Source organism: Cricetulus griseus, chromosome X (genome assembly GCF_003668045.3).
Source record: "Cricetulus griseus strain 17A/GY chromosome X, alternate assembly CriGri-PICRH-1.0, whole genome shotgun sequence".
Classification (NCBI taxonomy): Eukaryota; Metazoa; Chordata; class Mammalia; order Rodentia; family Cricetidae; genus Cricetulus; species Cricetulus griseus.
The window spans coordinates 69,587,903-69,612,097 of NC_048604.1; the positions used below are offsets into that span (position 1 = coordinate 69,587,903).

At 36.9% G+C, this 24,195-nt stretch overlaps 1 protein-coding gene across 1 annotated transcript in view; it reads right to left on the bottom strand.

The window, feature by feature from the left end:
* The window catches only part of Kif4a (kinesin family member 4A), a 122,528-nt gene that overhangs the window by 17,680 nt on the left and 80,653 nt on the right, over positions 1-24,195 (bottom strand). Inside the window, exons 14-20 of the mRNA XM_027431726.2 lie at positions 21,168-21,224; positions 19,604-19,789; positions 12,831-12,934; positions 11,579-11,723; positions 10,806-10,916; positions 5,928-6,011; positions 5,200-5,313 (exon numbers count right to left, since the gene is read on the bottom strand). Of these exons, the coding sequence (XP_027287527.1) occupies positions 5,200-5,313; positions 5,928-6,011; positions 10,806-10,916; positions 11,579-11,723; positions 12,831-12,934; positions 19,604-19,789; positions 21,168-21,224 (801 nt within the window). The remainder of the gene's footprint in view (positions 1-5,199; positions 5,314-5,927; positions 6,012-10,805; positions 10,917-11,578; positions 11,724-12,830; positions 12,935-19,603; positions 19,790-21,167; positions 21,225-24,195) is intronic.

The following is a 24,195-nucleotide window of genomic DNA, read 5'->3' on the forward strand; positions in this document are numbered from 1 at the left end:
GTGTTTCAGGGAAACTGTCCATTTCAGTTAAACTCTCAAATTAAGACATTTATCACATTCACCTTATTAACCTTCCTTATAATATATAAAATATACAGTGATATAATTTATGAAATTTCTGTTAATTATATTCTGTTTTCTGCCCATTCTTGGTCAGGAAAGCCAGAGGCCTATGAAAGAACCAACTCTTTCTTTTTTTTAAATTAATTAGTACTTAAATTAAAACAATCTTATTTTACATACAAATCCCAGTTCCCCATCCCTCCCGTCCTCCCACTCCCCCAACCCACACCCTATCCACTCCCCAGGGAGAAAGAGGCCTCCCATGGGGATCATCAAAGTTTGTTATATCATTTTGGGCAGGACCTACCCTCCCACCTAGGCTGAGAGAGTATTCCTCCATAGGGAATGGGCTCCCAAAGTCCATTAGTGCACTAGGGATAAATACTGGTTCTACTGCCACAGGTCCCAAAGACAGCCCAGGCCCCCCAATTGACACCCACATTCAGGGGGCCTAAAGAACTAACTTTCTTACAGTTAACTTGGAAAAATTGATTCTTATGTATATTTTATCATAAACATATTTGTTTAACATAATGCTTTTTGAAATAGGGTGCAGCCTAGGCTTACCTTCATTTCGAGAGCCTCCTGCCTCAGTCTCCAAAATTCTAGGATCATAGGTATGAACTATCAAAATTAGTAATTTCTATAATGCTCATTAATTAATTTCTACTCTGTTCTTCACTACTTTATTATTTTGCATTTAATTTTATTTTTCTTAGTTTCTTCAAGAAAGAAGTTGAGATCAATGAATGACTTGCATTCCTTTTCTAACATAGGTATGCAGGGCTAGAAACTTCCCTTAATAATAATGTATTTTCATTCAATTCAAGATGCACTCTAATAGTTTGGGTTAACTTCCTCTCTGACAGTGGGTTATTTAGGAGTGTATCACTTAGTTTCTAAGTATCTGGGGAGTTTTTCAAATATAGTTGCATGTAACTCAGGTTGGCTTCAAACTGTAGTGAGGCAGGTTTTGAACTTCTGATCCTGTCATCTACACACAGTGTTGAGATGACAGGCATGTGCTATTATGCTGTTTTTCAAACTATTTGCTATCCATTTCTACTTTAATTCCATCATGGTCAAAAACATACTGCACAAGACTTAAGCTGTCTTAAGCCACTCAGAGCACCCTGAAAGTTATTTTATGGCTCAGACTCTTAGTGGGTTTTCTCTATAAACTTATTCTATAACCCATTTCCTAGGTGTATGCCAAAGTGAAATGACAATGCTTATCCAGAAACATACATGTGACCTTTCTAATAGTAGCTTCATTCATGTAATGGCTTATTTTAGTTGTTGACTTGATTGGATTAGGGATACCTATAAGAACAAAGGTAAAACCATTTTTTTCTGGGTACATCTGTCAGTGTGTTTTCAAGGAAGACTAGCAATATGAGTAGGTGAACTGAATCCAGAGTTGCAGATAGAACAAAACTGACAGAGGGAAGGCAATTCCTCTGTCTTTCCTGGAGCTGGGGCATGACAGCTCCATGTACTTTGGTCTTTGGACTCCAGAACTTAAATCAACATCCCCAGATTCTTCAGCCTTTGCCCTGTGACTGAGAGTTACACAACTAGTCTCCCAGTTTTGAAGCTATCAGACTTAGACTCAATTGTGATATGTTATCCAGGATGTCCAGCCTGCATATGAACTACTATGGGACATTTGGGTTTCTATAACTATGTGAGCCATTTCTCCTCATAAACCTCTCATATCTATTGGTGCTGTCTCTCTGAAAACCCCAATATAATTCAAAATTGTTATTTGGGTGTAGCAGTTCATAGCTGTACTCCCAGCACTCTGAAGCTGAAGCAAGAGGACTTCTACAAGTTAGAGACTAGCCAGCCTGGGCTATAGAAGTCCAGGCCAGTCCTTGCCACAAAAAAGTCAAAAGCATTTAACAAGTGACTAGATAAACACACCATAGTAAATCCATACAATGGAATATGACTTAATGAAACAAATACACAAAAAGTACAAACTATTGATACAAAACAACACAGATGAATCTTAAATGCATCACATTAAAAGAAGCCATATTTTATGTTTGTAATTATAAGACCAAAACAAAGGAGAGATAACCATAATATAAATCAGTGTATGAGAGGTGCTCAGCAGTAGAATACCTGCCTAGCATGCACAAGGCCTTAGGTTTAATCCTTGGTACTTACTGAACTACCCAATAAAACAAACTTAATGTCAATTATGCTTCAATAAAATAAACTGGGTTAAAAAAGGCAACACCATTTGCCATTCTAATAGCTAAAACAATCAAGCCACAAGATTATTTTAATAATAAAGAAAAATTTTCTGAAAAACTAAAATCAATTTTAATAAAAAATATTTAGTTTTAGGTACATGGGTGTTTTGTCTGAATGTATGTCTGTGAACCACATGTGTTCCTGCTACTGTCTGGGTAAGAAGAGGATGTCTGATCCCTTGGGACTGGAGTTACAAATGGTTTTAAGCTTCCGTGTAGGTGCTGGGAACTGATCCCGAAGAATAGCCAGTGCTTGTAACCACTGACCCACCTTTCCAGTCCCCTCATTTTGTGATAAAACCCTTAATATTCTTACATGTAGTTAGCTATAAATTCTATGCAATCCTAAACAAACTTGTAGCAGACTTGGCATAAATTTTAAGCCAATTCTAAAATTCAGACAGACCCAGTTTTCTCAAAACAAGAAAGAAAAGAAAAGAAAAAGAAAAAGAATAATGGACTTATGAGGACTTATACCATCTGAAGTTTTGGAAATTTAGAGATAGCATTTAAGACATTTTGGTAGTAGCATAAAAGGAGATATGTAGAACAATGTAATACAATCTACAAATAGATAAACAGACATAATTCTGACAGAGGCATCATGCCAAAATGAAACACATAATGATTGAAAATACACATTTCAAAAAGAAAATTTAGGAGGGAATCTTAGCAATCATGAGTTTACTAAAGATGTCAAATAAAACATGAAAACTATGAATCATAAAAGAAAAGCATCAATACATTGGATAATGTCAAAAGACTATGTTGGGGATGGTGGTGCATGCTTGCAATTCCAGAATTTGGTGGTGAAAGATTTACATGATCTGGAGAAACCAGAGTATAATCCTAGCACTCAGGAGTGGAGGCAGGAGGATCAGGAGTTCATGTTCGTCCTCAGCTACACAGTGAATTTGAAGCCATCCAGGAATATACAAGGTCCAGTCTCAAAAAGATAGTAGCTAGCTTTCGTATTTCAAAGATTCTATTTAAAAATGAAGAAAAGCAAGTCACAGCCTAAGAAAATAACTGTGAAATATAGGTCATCTGTTGGATATACCCAAGTTATAGAAAGAATTCAAAAGTTTATAATAAGAAAAAGTACAATCCAATCAAAAAATAGGGAAAATATTTAGATACTTCACACAATAAAATACACACAAAAAAGTAGGCTGGGTGTGGTGGCTCACCTTTAATCTCAGCTCTTGTAAGGCAAAGGCAGGTGGATTGCTGTGAGTTTGAAGACAGTCTGATCTATATAGTGAGTTCTGGGACAGCCAGGGCTAGGTAGAGACCTTGTCTCAGAAAACAAACAAACAAACAAAACAAACAAAAACACCAAAGAAACAAAAAAGAAAAATAAAAAAGCAAGTAGACACATGTAAAGATGCTCAGCATCCTTAGTTATTAGGAAAATGAAAACTATAACAAGGTACCATTATTTACCTACTAGAATACCTAAAATTTAAAAGACTGACCATACTTTAAGTATTGCTGAGAACAGGCAGCAATAAGAACTTTCATTCACTGCAAGTAGGAATGTAATATGGTATAAGCACTTTGGCAAACAGTTTAGTAATTGTTTAATAGGTAAAACATACACTTAACAGATGAGAAAGCCATTCAAATCTGGGATGTCTACCCAAAAGAAATAAGTCACACAGTTCCCACAAAAAATTGACGCATGAGTGTTCAATACAATATCTGCAATAGCCCAAACTGGAAATAACTCAAATGACCACCAATAGGTGAGCAGAGAAGTTATAATACATCATACAATGAATGTAAAAGTAAATGATGTATGTAATCAAATGGACAAATCCTAAAATAATTATGCTGAATAAGGGGTCAAAAAGTCAGATACCATGTAATTCAGCTTTAATAAGACTATAAAAAATAAAAACAAATCTATAGTGACAGATAATCACTCTCTCTCTCTCTCTCTCTCTCTCTCTCTCTCTCTCTCTCTCTCTCTCTCTCTCTCTCTCTGGTTTTTTTGAGAAAGGATTTCTCTGTGTACCCCTGGCTGTTCTGGAACTCACTGTAGATCATATTGGCCTCAAACTCAGAGATCCACCTGCTTCTGCCTTCTAAGTGTTGGGATTAAATGTGTGTGCCATCACCGCCTGGTTATATTTGGGTCTTTAATTTTAAAAATTTTAAAACTTTTTAGATATACTGAATGCATGTGAGTGTTTTACCTGTATGTATGTATGTGAACCAGTGGATTAAAACTCTCCATGGAGCTCAGACTTGCTTTGAACTCATGATTTTCTTGCCCCAGCTTCACAAATGCAATGAGGTCACAGGTGTACCACCATACCCGGCCAGAAAGCATATTTGGGGATTCTATGTGTATTGGTTACTTTTCTCATTGCTTTGACCAAACACCTGATAAAAGCAACTTAAGGAAGTTTATTGATTTTCACAGTTTAGTGGCATTTAGCTCCCCACAGCAGGGCAGGTATGGGGCAGGAGTGTGAGTTGGGTGGTCCCACTGTGTTGAATGCCAGAAAGCAGAAAGACAGGAATACTCACACTCGGCTCACTATTTCCTTTTTATTCAGTGTAGGATCCCAGTCCATGGTATGGTTGCAACCCAGCATTTCATCAAACCGTATACTTTAAATACATACCATGCACTGCATGTCAATTTCACCAGAGTAAATAGTAACTGACCTATGACAGGCAGGGATAGAAAGAATTCTCCATTTTTGTTCTCTGACAACAGTTTAAAGATAAATATCTTTTGAAAAAAGATTTTAGGCAGAACTTCAAATTCCATATTTACTTTTAAATCAATAGAAAGTTATTTTCTATTTTTCCTATCCCCAGTTCATGTAAGGAAAATGGCAGTTCAAGATGTTCATACCTTCACTCGAGCTGCAGTGCCTTCCATCCCACGGCTTTGAGTCTCTTTCCGTTTATCTGCAACCTCCTTTTGCTTTTGGAGAGCATCCTTAAGACGTTTGTTGGCAGCTGCTGCCTAAATACAAATGGGAAATGGTTATGCTGAAGAACATTTTAATTTGCAGCATCTCAGCAAACAAATTCTAGGTTTGAATTCCTATCGGAAACAGGTTTTAAAATCTCCATGGACATGAAAACTGATGAATAGCTACTGCTTCAGAACTAGTAAAAGAGATATATTTAAAGGAAGTTCTGCAGGCTAAAAGTGTCTGAGAATGTCACATATGGCGAGTAGTCTGGTTTTTTTAAAGGAAACAAGCCAAATTAGAATAAAAAATTACATATGAATGATAAGAGTTTTCCTTTTATTTGTTCACAGGTCATTCTAGATAAAAGAGATGAAGATTTAGGACTTATTCAGCTTGCATGGTTGTGCATGTTCATAAACCCAACACTTAGGAGGTAGAGTCAGGACTTCAAGGCCAGCCTTGGCTATATAGGGAGTTCAACGACAGTCTGAACTACAGAAAAACAAAAACAAAACATAAACCCTCAAATAAAACAAAACAAAAGGATTTAAGAATTGCTGGGCAATACTGACATCCCTCATTTCCTAAGACACTTTGTCAGCATGTTTAAGTATGAAGACGACAATGCATTTAGCACAGCAGACAGGCTTTTCTTACCTACCTCCTCAGTTTTACGTCTGAGCACATTAGACTGTTTCTGGAAGTTCCTTTCAAGTTTGAGCAACTCGTATTGCCTCTTACGATCCTGATAACAAAAAAGGTCACATCTTAATTGATATTCAGCTAACTAAAATAAAACTTTAAACTAAGAAGCCTTTGCAGATGTCCTTTATATTTAAGGCTAAGAACAACAATGTGAGCTGGATTTATCTTCTCTTATCAGAATTTAGAACTGGAAGTTCTAGAAACTAAGTTTGCATATGTAATAAAGATCCTTGTCTTCCTCAGCTTATTGGTCTGTGTCCAAATCCTCCATTTCTCAGACTTAAAAGTCAATTATAAATATTACCATAGAATGTGAGATCTGGAAGAAAGAAAAGATCATCCAATGAACGCCTTGTCCACATAGGTCACTATTGACAGAGCTAGAATTCAGTTCTACTGATAAAAAGGTTAGTACACTCTTTTATCCTCAACTTTAGAAGTTAATTGGTCATAAAACCCAGTGGCCAGAAAAAAGGAGAAAGCTACCACAGAGCCAGACACACATAAAATAAGGACAACACCAGCTAAAGAAGCTTCTCATTTCTGAATAAATCTAGCTCACCTGAATACATCCTCTCTGCTCAGAGATGAAAAATCAGGACCATGAAACATTATGGGATACCAGCTGCTTCAAACAACCACACTCTTAACTGCTTTGATTTCTTGGCCCCTTTCTTATCTTCTTAATCCATTAAGCTTGTTCTACTTGTTGCTTACCCAATCTGGATGGCATGGTCAGCCATTCTAGTCATGTCCTTGCCAGCATACATAAAAGAACTATTATGAGATGGCTAACACAAATGAACTCATGGGTATTTTTATAGACTTTTTTGTCTCATATTATTTTGTTTTGGTATTTTCTGTTGTTTTGCTTGTATATTATAGTTTCCAATTTTGTGTTTTTAGGAGTTTATATGTGTATGTGTGTGCTTCTTTATACTTTAAAATTATTCTGGTGCATTTTGCCTGTTTGGTTTTCTTTTTTTTTAAAGAGAGAGAGAGAGAGAGAGAAAGACAGCATGGAGTTGGGTGGGTAGGGAGGATCTGGGAAGAGTTAGAGGAGAAACTGTGATCAAAATATAAAAAAATCATTTTCAATAAAAAAAGAGTTGAACATGCTGATTCTGTGAAGAAGGCTATGGTGGGTCATGGGGTATGGCTTTCAGTTGGCCTTTGGAAATTATCTGATTCTGATAATTACAAAATGTATAACTGATTAAAGCTGGAAACAAGTTCTGAAACAATCCTGCATCCACAACTGGTTAAAAGAAAAGAACTATTAGTTTCACCACTGGAAATTGTAGCTTAGTGGTAGAGTGCTTGTCCACCATGCACAAAGTCTTAGTGGGGAAAAGAAGACAGTTACTCATATTGCATAACTCATATAATATTTATACAGTAGGTACTGCATTAGGTTCCGGGATGTAGACATGAAGATGATCTGGTTAGTATTCTCACAGATACTGCAAATGAATATAAATGACACATAATTATAACGGAGTACAATAGAATTGTAGAATTGTAGTTAGGCTTATTTGAATAGGATGCGTGTTAGTATGAGGTCAAGGGAATTAAATATCTAGGAGACTAAACCAATTCAGTGACACAAGAAAACCCAATACTCCCATCACAAAACTTCTTGAAGAAGTTGGTGCTTCTAGTTGTCCTTACATTTCATTTGTAATTAATTCCTATTGCTGTCTTGAAATCTCTTCCCTGTTTAGTTCAGTGTCCTTTTTATACTTCCTACTTTTGACAACAAACTCAGCATCATTATTGCTCCCAAAACCTTACGCAGCATCCTCATTCCTTTTCAGTCTTACAAATTTCCTTGTTATTTTATTCTATGTGAAATAAAGAGTATTTTTAGCCTTAGCCTTCTCTATTTTTCCTTTCTCCTTTCTTTCCTTCTACAGGCTGCCCTTGAACTAATTACACTTCTTTATTTCTTAACATTCCCCATCTCTATAATCATATTATTCCCGTGGTTTCAATTTTCGCATCTCTGTAACATAATTCCCTAATTATTAACTCTAGCCCATGCTCTCTTTTGAACTCAGCTAATATTACCTCTCTGTCCCAGTGATTACACTCCTGAAACCAGGATTGTCACCGCAAACTAGAATTTGCCTCTAAACTTCCCAGCCACTCAAAAGCCTGAAGTAACTCTTTTTTTTAAGATTTTATTTATTTACTTATTATGTATACAACATTCTGCTTCCATATATATATCTGCACACACATCTCATAACGGATGGTTGTGAGCTACCATGTGGTTGCTGGGAATTGAATTGAGGACCTCTGGAAGACCAGTAAGTGCTCTAAACCTCTGAGCCATCTCTCCAGCCCCTGAAGTAACTCTTGATGTTCTCCTGGACTCATTTTTTTGTGGTTGTTTGAGACAGGGTTTCTCTGTGTAACAGCCCTGGCTACCCTGGAACTTACTCTGTAGACCAGGCTGGCCTGGAACTCACAGAGATCCGCCTGCCTCTGCCTCCCGAGTGCTGGGATTAAAGGCATGTGCCACCACTGCCTGGCCATTGCCTCATTTTTGAAAGGCATATTAACCAACTGTCAACTATTTGCCAAAGCAGCCAAACCATTTTCCCATCTTACTAGCAAATGTATTATGAATCTAATTCTGAATTCTGGCCATAATAATTGTCTCAGTTGGTGTGAAATGGTTTCCATCTACATTTTCCTGATGGCAAAGGACACTGAGCACCTACCTATTGTGCACTTTGCTCCTTTGTTAGTCTGGGTTTTATATGTATGTATGTATGTATGTATGTATGTATGTATGTATGTATGTATGTATGTATGTTTGTGTGCGTGCGTGCGTGCATGCGTGCATGCGTGTGTGCGCGTCTGTGTATGTGTTGGATAGAAGACCCACGGCAGGTATATGACTTATAAATATTTCCTGCTATTTTGTATGCTGACTACGTTCATGCTGGTATTGTTTATAGTAGAACAGCTTTTAAGTTTTCTAATCTAATTTTTCTTTGACTGTGCTTTAGGCATCCCATTAAAAATAAATAAAAAAGTTTGCCTAATCAAAAGTTACAAATACTAACACCTTGCTTTCTTCTAAGAGATTCATAGTTTTAACTCTTACATATATTTAAATCTTATTATTTATTTATTTAGAATATGTGTGTGTGCACAGTATGGAGGTTAGCAGGGAACTTGTGGGAGTCAGTTCTCTCCTTCTACCATGTGGATCCCAGTGAGTGAACTCAGACTTGGTGGCAAGTGTCTTTTTTGGTTAAGCACCCGCTGCTAAGCCCAGTGACTTGGGTTTAATTCTTGACACTCACATGTAGACAGAATAAACTACAGCAACTTGTCCTCTGATCTCTACATGTGTGCCCACACACATACATATATATGAGATAAATAAATGTTATAAATAATAGATAAATAGTGGCTGGTCCATTTTATATTCCACTAGCAACGTGTGAGGGTCCTGATTTTATCACATTACCACAAACTTTGATGCTCTTTTCTGTTTTAATTGCAGCTTTTCCAGTGGATATGAGGTGATATTGCACTGTGGTTTCCATGTGAATTCTATTAAACAGCTCAACTGTCTTGGTAAGTGTTTTCAATTATACACCATGCTCTTTCTTCTTTCTCATATTCACCCAAGTAGCATACATATAAATAGTTTTGTTTGGTTTTGAACTGCCAATTGTTAAGCCTAAGCTAAACTAAACTAAACTAAACTAAACTAAACTAAACTAAACTAAACTAAACTAAACTAAACACAGATACTTTAAAATCTTTCCGAAAAATGCTATATTTGCTGGGTGGTAAGATGGCTCAGTAGGAAAAGGTGCTTGCCACCAAGCCTGATGATCTGAGTTTGATCCCTTAAATCCATATGGTAGAAGGAGAGAAATGACTTTGCACAAGCTGTTCTTTGACCTCCCAATTCTGGCTGTTGGGTGTCCTCCTCCCTCTGTGCAATACAATAAATATAATTTTTTTTAAAGATTTTGTTAAATAAATGGCTTTTTTCTAATTCTTTGAGCTATATGTTGACATGAGTAATCATCAGTAGTATATTTTCCCTGGTGACAATTTTGTTTCTTTAGAAATTTTCCCCTGCCAAATCTTTTCTGAAGCATGTGGAACTTGCTGAATCGCTTGTAAGATTACTCTGCTTTTAGCACGGTATTCACTGGAGGTGAGCAGAAAGTGTCCCTATATACAAATTATCCAACAGTAATGTGTAATGGTACTGAGGTGGTTCAATGGATACCTCTTGCTTTCTGTTTTATGTCTCATACATTTTAAAACTGTTTTTCCTTCACTGTTTTTTTTTTTTTTGCTGAAGTGATTGTCTTGTGTGTTGTTCTTTTTAAAATTATTTTATTTATCATTGTGTGGAGGTGTGTACCATGGCAGATGTGTGGAGGTCAAGGGACAATCCGTAGGGACAATTCTCTCCTTCCATCTTTATGTGTTTCTGGGGATCACTCAGGCTGTCAGGCTTGACAGCAAACACTTTTACTTGCTGAGCCATCTCGCCGGCCTCTTTTTGTATCATTCTTAAACTGTCAAATTATTTATTCCTGTATTCAAGAATTCCATGGTTACATTGCACCTTCCTGTACAAATAAGACATTATTCAAGCATAGAGTTCATTTACTACTCAGCTTTCAACTTTCCATAGCACCTAGTTCACAGTGCCTTGCATATGGTAATCACTCAATAGAAAGATGTTGAATTCATGAATGTCACACTTGTGGAGATATAAGATAGACAAAAAGAACCTTTAGTATTAGTAGTTTGGAGATAGGCCTTTGAGAAGCTTTAAGTAACTTACTCTTTCTTTTAACTGGATTACTTCTTTGTCTTTTTGTTGTTTCCACTGTCTAAACTTTTCAGCATCCTCTTTCATTTGACGCATTAACTGAACTCGCTGGTGTTTCATTACCTGTAACCAAACCAAACCAAACCAAACCAGTGTGTTAGTCATGTGTACTTTACTCTAGGCTGATGTACAGATGGATAGAGTAACCATAAAGAAGAGAGGAAGGCCAGAGTACCTGAGAAGATCACCAACAAATGCTGATTAGGCTTGCTACCTGTCTCAGCATCTAGAGTGCAGGGATTAAAGGTGGCTCTAAGGAATTAATTCTAAAACCAGGGACAAATTTACCTATCAACTATTAATATTCTAAAGATTTCAGAGCAAATGAGCTATAATCACTTTGCTGATGTTACAAGCTGAACACTCAGTAACTCAAAATATCCTCTAGATGTCTGACATCTTGCTACTACAAAATTGTGCCAGGACATCGTGGGAGATGATCAGAGCATCACCACTAAATATTGACATATTTTAATCTTTTGATCTAACATTAAAATTTCTGTATGCGAAAAAGAAGTCAAAGGTCAAAGCAAAGTTTCATAATTCAGATTCTAGACAGTGACTAGCACAATGTCCTAGAATACCATACTCGTGGCTATTTTTACAACTGAAATGATTACCCTACTTCCCACTTTCTTGCCTGAAATCACTTTGGCATGAATCTAAATGGAACACCTATGCTTGCAGTTCCAATGTGCTAAAAAACGAGGATGAGAGTTTATTACCCGTATCTCCTGGTTCAGCTTGGAGACAGTATGCTCAGTGGATTCCTTCAGCTTCAGAAGTTTCGACTGTTCTTGTAGTTTCTTTTTCAAATCAGCTATTTGACCCTCCAGCTCTTGGAGACGTTTGCGACGGCGCTCACTCAGCCTAAATACAGTTGTAATAGAAATGAAATGGCTTATTCTAAAATATGCAACAAAGGACTACCAGGTTTAAAACCTTATATACAACCTTATATTAAAATAATGAATATAACCCATCCAATAGAAACTGTCTCACTAATGAAAGCTTCAATTCAAAGTAAAGCAACACATTTTTCAGTATACAAAAATGAACTGCTTCAACATACTCTCTCCCACCACTATTGTCCAAAGGAAGGAGGTCACCTTGCTTTATCTGTAAGGAGCAATCCTGATAATTATTATATAGGTTGGTAACAGAAAGTAATCATTTAACATAACTTTAAAGAACATAAGGTTTAGATTCAATAGAAAACAAAAACAATCGTAAATAAGAGTAAATTAGGCTCTGTTTAAGGTAAAAGTCTAAGGGAAAGGAGGGGGTTCTGATTGCTTGCCTTAGTTTTATTCTTAACTAATCAATGAATAGTTAGATTGATTTTTAATTATTAAATTGAGTGTTAATTTTATCCACAAGCAAGGGCACAAAACTGTTGAGGAGGTCTTAAGATTTTTCAAGTGCCAGCTTACATTTAACTTTTTATAAATACTTCCTTGATCTCATCACCCTGAATCAATAGCTCCTGCCTGTGAATGTTAATACTGCTTTTTCTTAAACAAAGTGACTTGTAGTTGCTACTAAAAACTGATTTGGGCAATAGTTGTTTGCTATGTTACAGCATTCTTTTATTGTCATCCTGAGATGTTATTTTATTGGGGCTGGAGGATGGCTCAGGAGTTAAGAGCACATGCTGCTCTTGCAGATGAGCCAAGTTCTGTTTCCAGCATATATGCTGAGTGGCTCACAACCATCTGTAACTCCATTGTCAGGGGATCTTGTACCATTTTATGGCCTCCATGGGCACCTTATTCATGTGCACATACTACCATCCAGTAATTAAATATAAAAAGTAAAGACATCTCAATCATTTAATTTTTCTTCTGTCTAGGTTTCCCTGCTACCTACTGTGTTTAAATAAATTGGGGGCATTGAATGGGTCTTCTCTACTTCTCTGTTCTCTCAAAATCACCTTATACATGGCTGGGACTTAGCATTTATAGTCTTTATTCTTACTTTGCTTGGTTGACATCCTTCTTTGCTGTCTGAATTTCAAGAACCAATTCTTCCTTTTCCCTCTGTAGACTGAGGACTTCCAACTCTAGATTTTTAATGTTATCCTAGAAACATTACAGGTCAGAGAGAAAGAAAGGATTATGTAGAGTAGGAACATAATTAATTCAACATTCCATCTTCAGGAACCATAAATTAATTACTATTTTTTGAGGCACGTCTCATTATTTAGCTCTGGCTGGCCTGGAACCTGCAGCCTGGTCTCCAACTCATAGAGATCGGCCTGCTTCTGCCTCCTGGGTATTTGGACTAAAGTTCTATACTACCTTGCTTGGCCCAGGAATTACTTATTAATCTTTCTTTCTTCCCTCCTTCCCTCTGCTTCCTTTTTCTCTTTCAGTTTCTTTGTAACAAACAGGTTATTATTATACAGGCCAGTCTGGATTCTTTGCTATCCTCATGTCTTAGCTTCCCAAGTGCTAAGGTTCCCAAGTGCTTTTCTGAATTAAATTTTACTACTTGAATTGCCCACTAAAATATTTATTTTTGACTTACTGGAGAATAAAGTTGTGTGGTAGCAAAAAAGGTATGTACTCAACTCATAATTTGATGTTAGATATAAAGCAAAGAATAACCAGAATAAAATCCAAAGCTCCAGAGAAGCTAAGTAACAAGAAAGACTCTAAGAGGGATGCGTGGCTAGCCCTGGGAAGGGGAAATACATGAGATCTCCTTGTTAAACTGGGGTGGAGGGGAGGGGATAGGGGCTGGGAACATGATAGATCGGGATGGCCAAGTTGGTGGAGGGATGGAGAGGGAGAGCAATGAAAGTGATGTTTTGATAGAGGGGGCCATCATGGGGTTAGCAAGAAACATGGTGCAAGAGAAACTCCCAGGAATCTACAAGGATGACTGTAGCTAAGACTCCTAGCAATAGTAAAGAGGGTGCCTGAACTGGTTTCTTATAATCAGATTGGTAACTGCCCTAATTGTCATCATAGAGACTTCATCCAGTAACTGATAGAAGCAGATGCAGAGATCCCCAGGCAAGCACTGGGCTGAACTCCTGGAGTCCAGTTGAAGAAAGAGAGGAAGAATTATATGAGCAAAGAGGGGTTAAGATCATGATGGGGGAAACACACTGAGACAGCTGACCTGAGCTTGTGGGAGCTCAATGACCCCGGACTGATAGCTAGGGAGCCTGCATGGGGCCAACCTAGACCCTCTGTATTCGGGTAACAGTTGTGCAGCTTAGGTCTGTTTGTGGGACTCCTGGCAGTTGGACCAAGACCCGTCCCTATCGCATAAGTTGGCTTTTTGGAGTCCATTCCCTATGGTGGGATGCCTTGCTCAGCCTTTATGCAGGGGAGAGGGGCTTAGCCCTGCCTCAACACTTTGTTGACTCCCCATAGAGGCTTTACCCTTTCTGAGTGGATTGGGGAAAGAGGTAGGAAAGAGGTGGGGGAGGAAATGGGAGGAGAAGAGGGAAGGAAAACTGGTTGGTATGTAAAATAAAGAAAAAATTAAAATAAAAAAGGACTAGCGAAGTTCTAAGGCCTAGATCTGAATCTTAACTATAACACTAAGCATATCATAGAAAACCCCTTTTAGCCTTAGTTTCTATGCTGAAAAGAGTTACTATAGCATTTCTGAGACAACTATTAATAAAAAGACTTCCTTGCAAGGTTGGCTCTTGACTTGTTTCTGTAAATTTTTGATTTTGGTAGGACCATGACTTGATAGGTAACAGTGACTCACTTATGACTAAACAATGCAAATACTGTAATTTATTTCACAACACCTGTCTTTTTTCAAGGGGTATAGAATATGGTATGCACCAGACAAAGAAAGCCAATATGACTCACACCTGTGAAAATTCATGGAATTCTAGGGTTGGGGAATTGAGTTTTTCCTGGTAATGAACATTTCACACATAATCATATAAATAGAAAAATAAAAAGATGCCTGATTGTTAGAAGCTTGTGTTTGGTTTCTTCTGGATTTTTCCTATAGGCTTTTTTCTCTTTGCTGATTTTATTTTTTACCTTTTCACTAAAAATTCTTAACTGTGAGTGTGACCATGTGTTGAATCTTTTGAGTCTTTCTAGTGAATTGTTAGATTTAGAGGTCATCTTGGTGTCTCTTGAGTTTCTCCACCTGTACACTTGTATAAATACAACATGACCCATGTGAAGTGGGGCATGCCTAGAGTCCTAGCTACTCAGAAGCCTGAGGCACAATAATCCCCTAACTCCCGAAGTTGGAGGTGACACTGGACAATATAGAGAGACCTATTTCAAAAACAAGCAAATGGGGCTGCAGAGATTGCTCAGTGGTTAAGAGATCTGGCTGTTCTTTTAGAGGTCCTGAGTTCAATTCTTAGCAACCATATGGTGGCTCACAATCATCTGTAAAGAGATCTAGTGTCCTGTCCTCTTCTGGCCTGCAAGCATACATGCAGACAGAATACTGTATACACAATAAATAAATAAATCTTAAAAAAAACAAGCAAACAATCTTAGTAATATTATTTCATAGCATTGCTAAAAAGATTAAATAGGATCAAATAGTAAGGACATTTGATAATCTATAAGAGCTACATAAACTTGTGGGGTTTTGTTTATTTTGTTTGGAGGCAGGGTCTTTTCTGACCTTGAATTCCCTATGTACCTGAGGATGATCTTGAACTTTTGGTCTTCGGGTTCTGCATCAGAATGTTAGCATTACAAGCTACAAAACCCAGCTTATATGGTGCTGGAGATCAACCCCAAGGTTTCATTCATGCTAAGCAAACATGTTAACCAACTTCAGCCCTTAGTTTTCTTATATTGGAACTTTCAAACTTATCAATTCAATAGCAACTGCAGTTTTACATGCATTTAGGTAATGACTTTTAGAAATTGAAATTTGGATGTTTCCTAGGCTGTAAAAAACAGTTTGGTCAGATTCCATCTTGTCCTTACAACCAAATCCAAAGAAAACAGACTATCTGAGTGGTTGAAGAGTCAAGATGACATGAAGGTGTTGGATCAGTAAAGGACAGACAAAAAACAGCAAAAGCAGGTTAAGGGCTATATCAAGAATCTTTCTAAATTTGCTGCAGCTGTTTTCCAAGCAATAGGCTGAGCCACGTCAATATAACCTAAGGAAGTCAGTACCATTGCTTCATAATCACCCTGAATATTTAAACTGGTTAGTAAAAATATAGAGTGCATGCATATGCATTCATATTTAACTATAACTATCTTCCTGTAAAAATATAATTCAGATAACACATGCAAAAGATAAGACTCCTTGACTATCTCAATCCTGCCAATGTTCCAGGCTCCTGTTTTCAGAAGCAACCAGTATTATAGCTTATTATTGATCTTCCAGACATTTTCCCTATTTACTTGTACATATATTACATATCTAAACTTTTACATATATAAAATATATACATTAAATGTTAAGTAGAAAATATGCTAACATATATATGTAGATATCTGCAATATATGATATAAACACATAGAAATTAAAAACATATACTATACCTACAATTCACATTCATTATCATCCAAGCTGACTATTCCAATTTCCAATTGCCATTTAAAATTAAGATGCACCCTTACTGATGTTTGCTATCACAATTGTTCAAAATTGTCACTAGTTTAATGGGTGAAAAACAGTATCGTATCCACATTAGTCACTAATTATCTTACCATCTTCATACAGAGAAATATTAAAATATTTGAGTCATGACTCACAACAACTGACAAAATAGCCAGATGAATCTCTGTGAGTTTGAGGCCAGCCTGGGCTACAGACTGAGTTCCAAGATAGCCAAGGCTACGTGTGTAGAGAAATCCTATCTTGATAAACCAGAAAAAAAAAACTAAAAAAAAACAAACAAAACCCCCCCAAAAAACAAAAAACAAAAAAACCTCAACAACTGACAAAAAGCCTTCACTGAACAAAAACTATATTTCACTCCTTTTTTTTTTCTGCAGTAGTTTTTTATGTCAGGGCCCCAGACCTTAGCACAACTGATTCCATGATAGAAGTACCATTCATGTTATAAAACCCAGCATGTAGACAGCACCACCTGCCAAAACGAAAACAAAGACCTAAACCATAAAAGTCCATAGTTATTATTAAGTCTCTAAACGTACTAACTTTGCTTTGCTTTTTGGCAAAGTAGCTCTACTACTTCTGGTTTTTTTTTTTTTTTTTTTTTGGTTTTTCGAGACAGGGTTTCTCTGTGTAGCTTCAGAGCCTATCCTGGCACTCACTCTGGAGACCAGGTTGGCCTCGAACTCAGGCTGGCCTCGAACTCAGAGATCCACCTGCCTCTGCCTCACGTGTGCTGGGATTAAAGGTGTGCGCCACCAATGCCCGGCCTGTAGCTCTACTTCTGGCTAATTGTTCTTGTTAACTTAAATATGTCAACGCAGGACATAGTTTTTGTGCATAAATGTTCACCCTGAGAAAACCTTGAGGCTACACTGGGATCCCAAACAGTATAGTCTCTGGCTAGCTAATAATGACTTTCTATTGTCTTAAACCCATGTCTGACCAGTCTTCTCTAGTGTATATTCCACAACACTTTTCACCATGGCAGGAAAACACTGTTTAGAAATCAAAAACTTGGACTGGACTGGTGAGATGGTTCACTAGGTAACCGAACTTGCTACGAAAGCCATGGAAAGATGAAAAGGAAAAAAAAAAAAAACTCCACAAAGTAGTCTTCTGATCTCTGCATATGTGTAATAATGAGTGAGTGCATGCAAAAACACACTCTTTTTAAAAAAAATATTGGGAAAACTGTCATTATTTCTTAGAAAGAGAGGTGATGATTTACATGTGATTAGAAGGTATTATTTTTATTATGAGTCTATTTCTTTCTATATTTGGTTCTCAGAGGAAAAAGGCTAGATACATTACTGTATCTATAGTATATATACCTCATTATTTATACTTCCCTATAGAGTAGGAACTACCATGGATGAACTTATTTTCCATGTTTCTGGGTAGTATAAGAAGAGAGTCTTATTAGTAATCTTTTATTGATCCTGGAAAAGTCAAAAACCTGTTTTACCTGAAAAGGGCTGCATTGAATTACATATTCAACCTTCCTCCTATATGTAATTCTACTAAAATGTTGCAAAAAGTTGTATAAATTAACAAGCACGAGGAGTAAGCAGTATTCAAGATATATCAAGAGACTTTGGGAAGAGAAAAACAGTAACTGAGTTCCAGAATGGTAACAGTTAAACTATGATTCCTACAGGATGAAAGCCAACAAGCAGAAAGTTGGTTTGTTATCATAGAAACACAGAGAGGAGCAGAGACTTCCTTTGTGGAGTGACTGAAACTTTCAGGTTAAACTGCCAGCCCAGATACAACTAAAAGGAGACATGGGAACCACACTGCTGACATGTATTAAATAAAACTGCATGACCAGAGAGACTACAATTCCCCTTTTCCCACCACTCTATCCACACAGCTACAAGCAGAGAGAAAAAAAGATTTCTGTAGGGAAAAATCTATGCACGAAGAACTTCCTATTGGCTTTTAGTTCCTCACTCTTACATTTTTACAGATAGCCAAAGATCACCAGAAATTTGAGGAAACGTTCTTAAGTGAAAGCAAGAATAAAAGATACAAAAAGTAAGGAAATGTGGAGAAAAGAGAGACAAGGCGGGAGAGTAAAATGTTGATACATTTTAATTCCTAATCTTAGATACAGATACTATAGTCATAAAAAGGTTTCTATAAACAAGAACAATTCAGAGCTTCAATAAGAGATCTTACGAATTGGTGGGCAAATAAAAACATTCACTAGAAGTGGAAGGAAATCAAAGTAGAATAAAATGACAAGGCCATAGAAAACAGGAGGAAGGAGGTAAGAAGAGCAGAGTGACATCTCAGTATTCAAGAAAAGACACACTTTGGGGACTGAAAGGACCCATGCAGCACCAAACACAATCAATGAGAAGTGACCCATAGCAAGCGTATCACTATGAGATTAAGTAACACTTGGAGACAAAAAACATTCCTGAGTTTTCAGAGGGAAAAAATTCAAGATCCTATGTACTTCTTAATAGCAACACTGGGAACAGAAGACAATTGGAGCAACACTTTCAAAATTCTAAACATAAACAACGTACATAGAATTCTAAACCCAGCCAAATGAAAAAAATATAAGAATGAAAAGAATAACTTTTCAGACATGTAAAGATTCATAACATTTTCCTTTCATGTATGCTTCCTAGGTAGGGCTGTATTTGACAATAATAGAAAGGTATACCAAGTGAAATGAATTCTAGTACTATAACCCTGACTTGATGGCTAGGCAGTTGGACTGGGAAAGCAAACTAGGACAGAGCAAATAAAAGCCTGCTTATTAATTAGCAAGAGACAATTAGATATACCATTAGGAAAACATTTAGATATTTACCCAGTTGTGTATTTAAATAACTCATACTACAACTTGGATCATCTTATAAGAGATGTGTCTATCTTAGAAACCACACACATTTATTAGAAAACATGATTACTGTACAAGTAGGGACTACATTTATGGTAACATTATCAAACTATATTACATGACCATGACATGAGACATTATATTAAATGGAAGAAGATTACAGAAAGCCTGTAATGAAAGTATCCTTAAGAAAACCCAACAATAGAATTCCAGATGCACTATGCACATTATCTTGTCTTTTTATTACCAAAAGTGGTGTGCTTGTTGTCTTTCCATCAGTTAACTACTGACTGGAAAAACACTTTACCTGGTACTGGAACTGAATGGGCTGTAGTTGGCTATCATTCTGAGTCATCTTCTTAGCTAGGGCCTGTTTCAATGCAAGTGCTTTATTCAACTCAATCAGCTCCTTGGACATCTGAGCTTGACGTAGAGCATGTTGAGTACTGAAAACATCAGAAGACCTGCTGGTATCTGGACTGGTTTCTGCTTGCTGGAAAAGATAATGATTTTGTGATAGCTATTACTGGTTGTCAATTTGACTATATATGCAATAAACTAAAACCTAAAAATGACTGGGAACACCTGTGAGAGATTTTTCTTTGAAGTGGAAGATCCACCTCTAATCTGGGTCACACCTTCTGCTGGAAGCCTATATAAAGGATATGGAAGAGGGAAACTTGCTCTGTTTGCCTGCTTTCTCCTGCACTCACTAGCAAATCTATTCCTTCACTGGCATTAGAACCTACTTTGTCAGGATTCTGGCATATACTGAAGACCAGTTGAGACATCCAACCTTATGGAGTCAACAACTACTGGATTCTTGGACTTTATGTATAGGCAGTCACTGTTGGATTAGCTGGACCATAGACTGTCTGCCTGTCTGTCTATCTATCTATCTATCCATCGTCATTCTATAAGTTCTATTACTATAGAGAACCCTAATACAGATTTGTAAGAGAAACAAGAAGCTGGAATTCCTTAGATACTACTTCATTCCCCACAGTCATTTTCCATTAAGCAATACCTGGGTTCTTTTACTATTGAGGCTTATTATATAATATCTGCTTGAAACACTTGTAATTAACTATAGAGCTTATTCCCTTGCTCATGCACTCTCTAATATACATAAGTTTTCTTGCTCTTGCCTATACTGATCTGACCAACAACCCTTACTTTCATTTCATATCAAGAGGCTCCTAATGGAAATGGCATTTTGGAAATGGAAAAAAAGTCATTTATTCTGACATGGCTAGCTTTTATTACTTAATTTATCTCCTATCTTGCTTCATTCAGAATAAGTAAACTACTAATATGTATTTGTTTCTGGGGTAAAAGGCTGCCTCAAGAAAACCACTGACCAAACTTTGATTTTTTTTTTTTTACTGAATAACCTTCTGTTAAAGTCAATAACAGATACTTTATCTATCACTGTGATCTGAACACTCAAAACATTTTGCTTTTTTTTTGTTTTAGTCTATGGTCATCTCATCCATAGAAAAGCATATTCAGAAAACATTCTCCTTCAATGCTTTTTTGACACTATCATAATTTGTTCCTTTCTTTGTTCTAACTTATTGGGTAATTGAAACAGAATACTAGCACCTTATAGAAAATAAGCCAGACTGAAAAATAAAACATCATGCCCCCTGAGAAGTCCTACTGCTCATTACCAGTTAGATTATTGTATTAGATTATTACATAGCTTATCCTTGTTTGAGGTATTATGACACAGATTTACTCTAAAGATTTCTAGATTTCCAGAGCATTCTATGAAGAATGGTAATAATTACAGATCCTCTTCCAGAGTTGAATGATCAATTACAGGAAGCAAGAGTGAAAGGTTCCACACAAATGGGTCAATTACTTACAGCGTCTGCTTCCACTGTACCATCAATGGTTGCAGTCATGCAAGCAACAGCTTCATCCTGTAGCAAAAAATATTTTGATTTAGGGAAAAAAAGTGAAGTCAAATTTACAAGAGATTTTTATACTGATCATTTGATTCTTTTAAATGATATTTTCAAAGTATATGCAGAGGTTATTTATGATACTGAACTGATTTTATAGTCACAGATAACCTAACAGTTATGCATTTCCATTTCCCACTGGGACTGTTTTTTTCCCTAAAGGGTAATTGTGTAGTCTTTGGGGAAAAAATAAGATTATGTGGTAAGAGAGCAAAGATCACTGAGCCAGAGTGAAACATTTAACCATTCTAACAAGTCAAAATTTAACCCATTTTATAGACAGTTACATTTTATTTTTATGCTTTTACCACTGAGTCTCTATTAACGTACAAGCCTAGCCACTCCTTGTGGACATACCATCAAAAAACAACCATAAAATAAATGGTAGTGCCTCAGGAAAGTGGACAAAATGAAGAGCTGGCTTTGATTTTATTTTATAGTCAGTCAGTCAGTCAGGATGGCAGGCTCTCACTCCACAAGGAAATTAATGTCCTAGATTGAGTATGCCAGGGAAAAAAATATAGTCACACAAATGTCCTATGACTTCTGTTCCTCACATCATATGAAGGTGCTGTTGGTAGTTTATTAGGAGTGAAAGAATAAGCACCTTGGGAGCACCTTGGCTAATCCTTTTTTGGGCACTGGAACAAACACCTAGAAAGGTAACTGAAAACTACTTATTAGGACGAATTTGTTTATAGACGATCATATGAACAGTTCTTTTCTCATCATTGAAATCTACACTTTTTGGCACTGCAACATATACATCACTGTTTCTGCTTCAGTGATTCTGAAGCCTTTGGAAGAGGTTTGGTCTCATGAAGTCACGTGGTAAAAGGGGTTCATAGGTGACAATTGTTGGATGTGAAGGAGGTTTAGGGTTAGAATATGCATTATCTGTATCAGCGTGTGAAACAACACACAGTTGCAATCTTAGTACCTTAAAGGTCAGGAAATTAACCTTTAATGAGTGTTGTTTATAAAGCATTTCCCTTTTTCTTCCCAGAAACTCGTAACCAGTGAGGATCAAATGAACTCAAAGGAAGCTCCAGTGTTTCCACATTCTTTCCCATCTTCATATATAGCATTGGCAAGACTCCAAGTTTAGGGTCCTTCTTTAAAAACGGAGTGCCAATCTAGAATTGCTTAGTGGTTACCCTTTCTTCTCTCCTGGGTTCAAACTTCAGTATATTTATATAACTATCATAGATTATAAGAGTTTACAACACTGTCTTCTTTGGGGGCCTCCTGTTTTTTGAATGTAGCTCAGGCTGGCCTGGAACTCATGTGGCTATCCTCAAACATACTGTCCTCCTGCCCTCATGTCCCAAATTCTGGGATTACAGTAGTCACCAACATGGCCAGCTTAAAGACTTTTCCTGGCACCTTTAAGAAGATCAGGATCAAACTAGATGGCTTTGGCCCAGTGAAATTTCACAATGCCAACGTTTCACCAGCCATGGCTATGGTGACATGTTTTGTATAATCATAGAATGATTCTGTTCTCACAATTCTAAATGTATAACTATGTAAGAATAGGATTTGTTTCAGTCTAACAAGTCCTTTTCTCCTCTTCTACACCCAATCAAAGGCTGCAACTTACATCTTTTAAGTAAAAGGTATGATTAACTCAAGGTGACAGGGGATCAAAGACAATGTACTTTGCTTACATGAAACAGTAGAGCCTTCCAAGATAAAGTATGTGTTTGAAAGAGACATGCAAAATACTTTTTATCAACTTTGTCTTGGAGGAGGGAATATAAACAAAAATAGTTCTTGATTCTGCAGGAACTGAAATTCTGCCTGAATTTCCTCAAGGGAAAGTTTGCTTGAATTATATTTTAAAGGTACAGCTTGGTACCTAAAGCCCCAGGAACAAAGTCCAGGAACAATGGTTGCCTTCATAACTGAAAATGGGGTGTTCATCTGTCACTTAAAATAAAAATAGTTTTAATTCAGAATGAAGGGGCACATGTACTTACATTTGAAACACTTTGCTTTCAGGGTTGCGAGTCTTTAAGTCATGGGGCTACATTGTTGTGTATTTAAAAAAAAATATGTAACTGGGAGAGACTGCAGACAATAGAGAAGGAAAACTCTGACTCAGGAGTCCAGCAGGAGCCTTGGCTAAAAGGGTTTACTCTGCTTAACTATGATGGTGGATGAAAGCCAAGAACTTTATCAGCTTGTGGCAATCTTTAGTACTTGCCTACTGTGTGTGCTAAGTACATTTTAGTGGCAGACAGCAATTCTACAGAGTTCTTCTGAGCCAGTTACCACTAACAGAACTGCCTATATGCATACCAGGCAGCAGCTACATTACCAGATCTTCACTGAGGATGGTTTATTGTATTGAGTTCATGCCATGGGCTTGCTTCATTTTTCATGAGTTTCAGATCTCAGAAGTGACTTTAAAGGATTTCATACTTTAAAGTCAGTGTGGCCATGAACACCGTTGCCCTGAGCCTTTATTTTCAGAGGATATAAATTTTAGCTGTAGTAGGCTCCTGCACTGTATATTATCATAATTCTGAAGCAACTCACAAGGTTTTCTTATATAGGATGTTTCAGATATATTTAAGCAGAATTAGAAGTGGTAGCATTTATCTTTGTAGTAGTCATTCTCTAGCAGGTAATGCAAAATATTCCCATTTTCTAAATTTCAATTACGCTGAGCTTTTGGAATTATTTCTTTTGCCTCAAGAAATGTTTGTATGCAAATGTAAAAAGGTTGAGACAGATGTTGAGAGGGTTCCCAGTGTCTATTCTCTTCAATCCCTGCCTCTTCCAATCCTTTGTTGTCATTTCTGCCAGTGATCATAAACCATAAAGTTTGAGTAAAGTTATTTTAAAGATTTATTCATTTTTATTTTATGTGACTGCCTGTATATTATGTATATGTACTATGTGTGTGCCTGGTGCCTTCAGA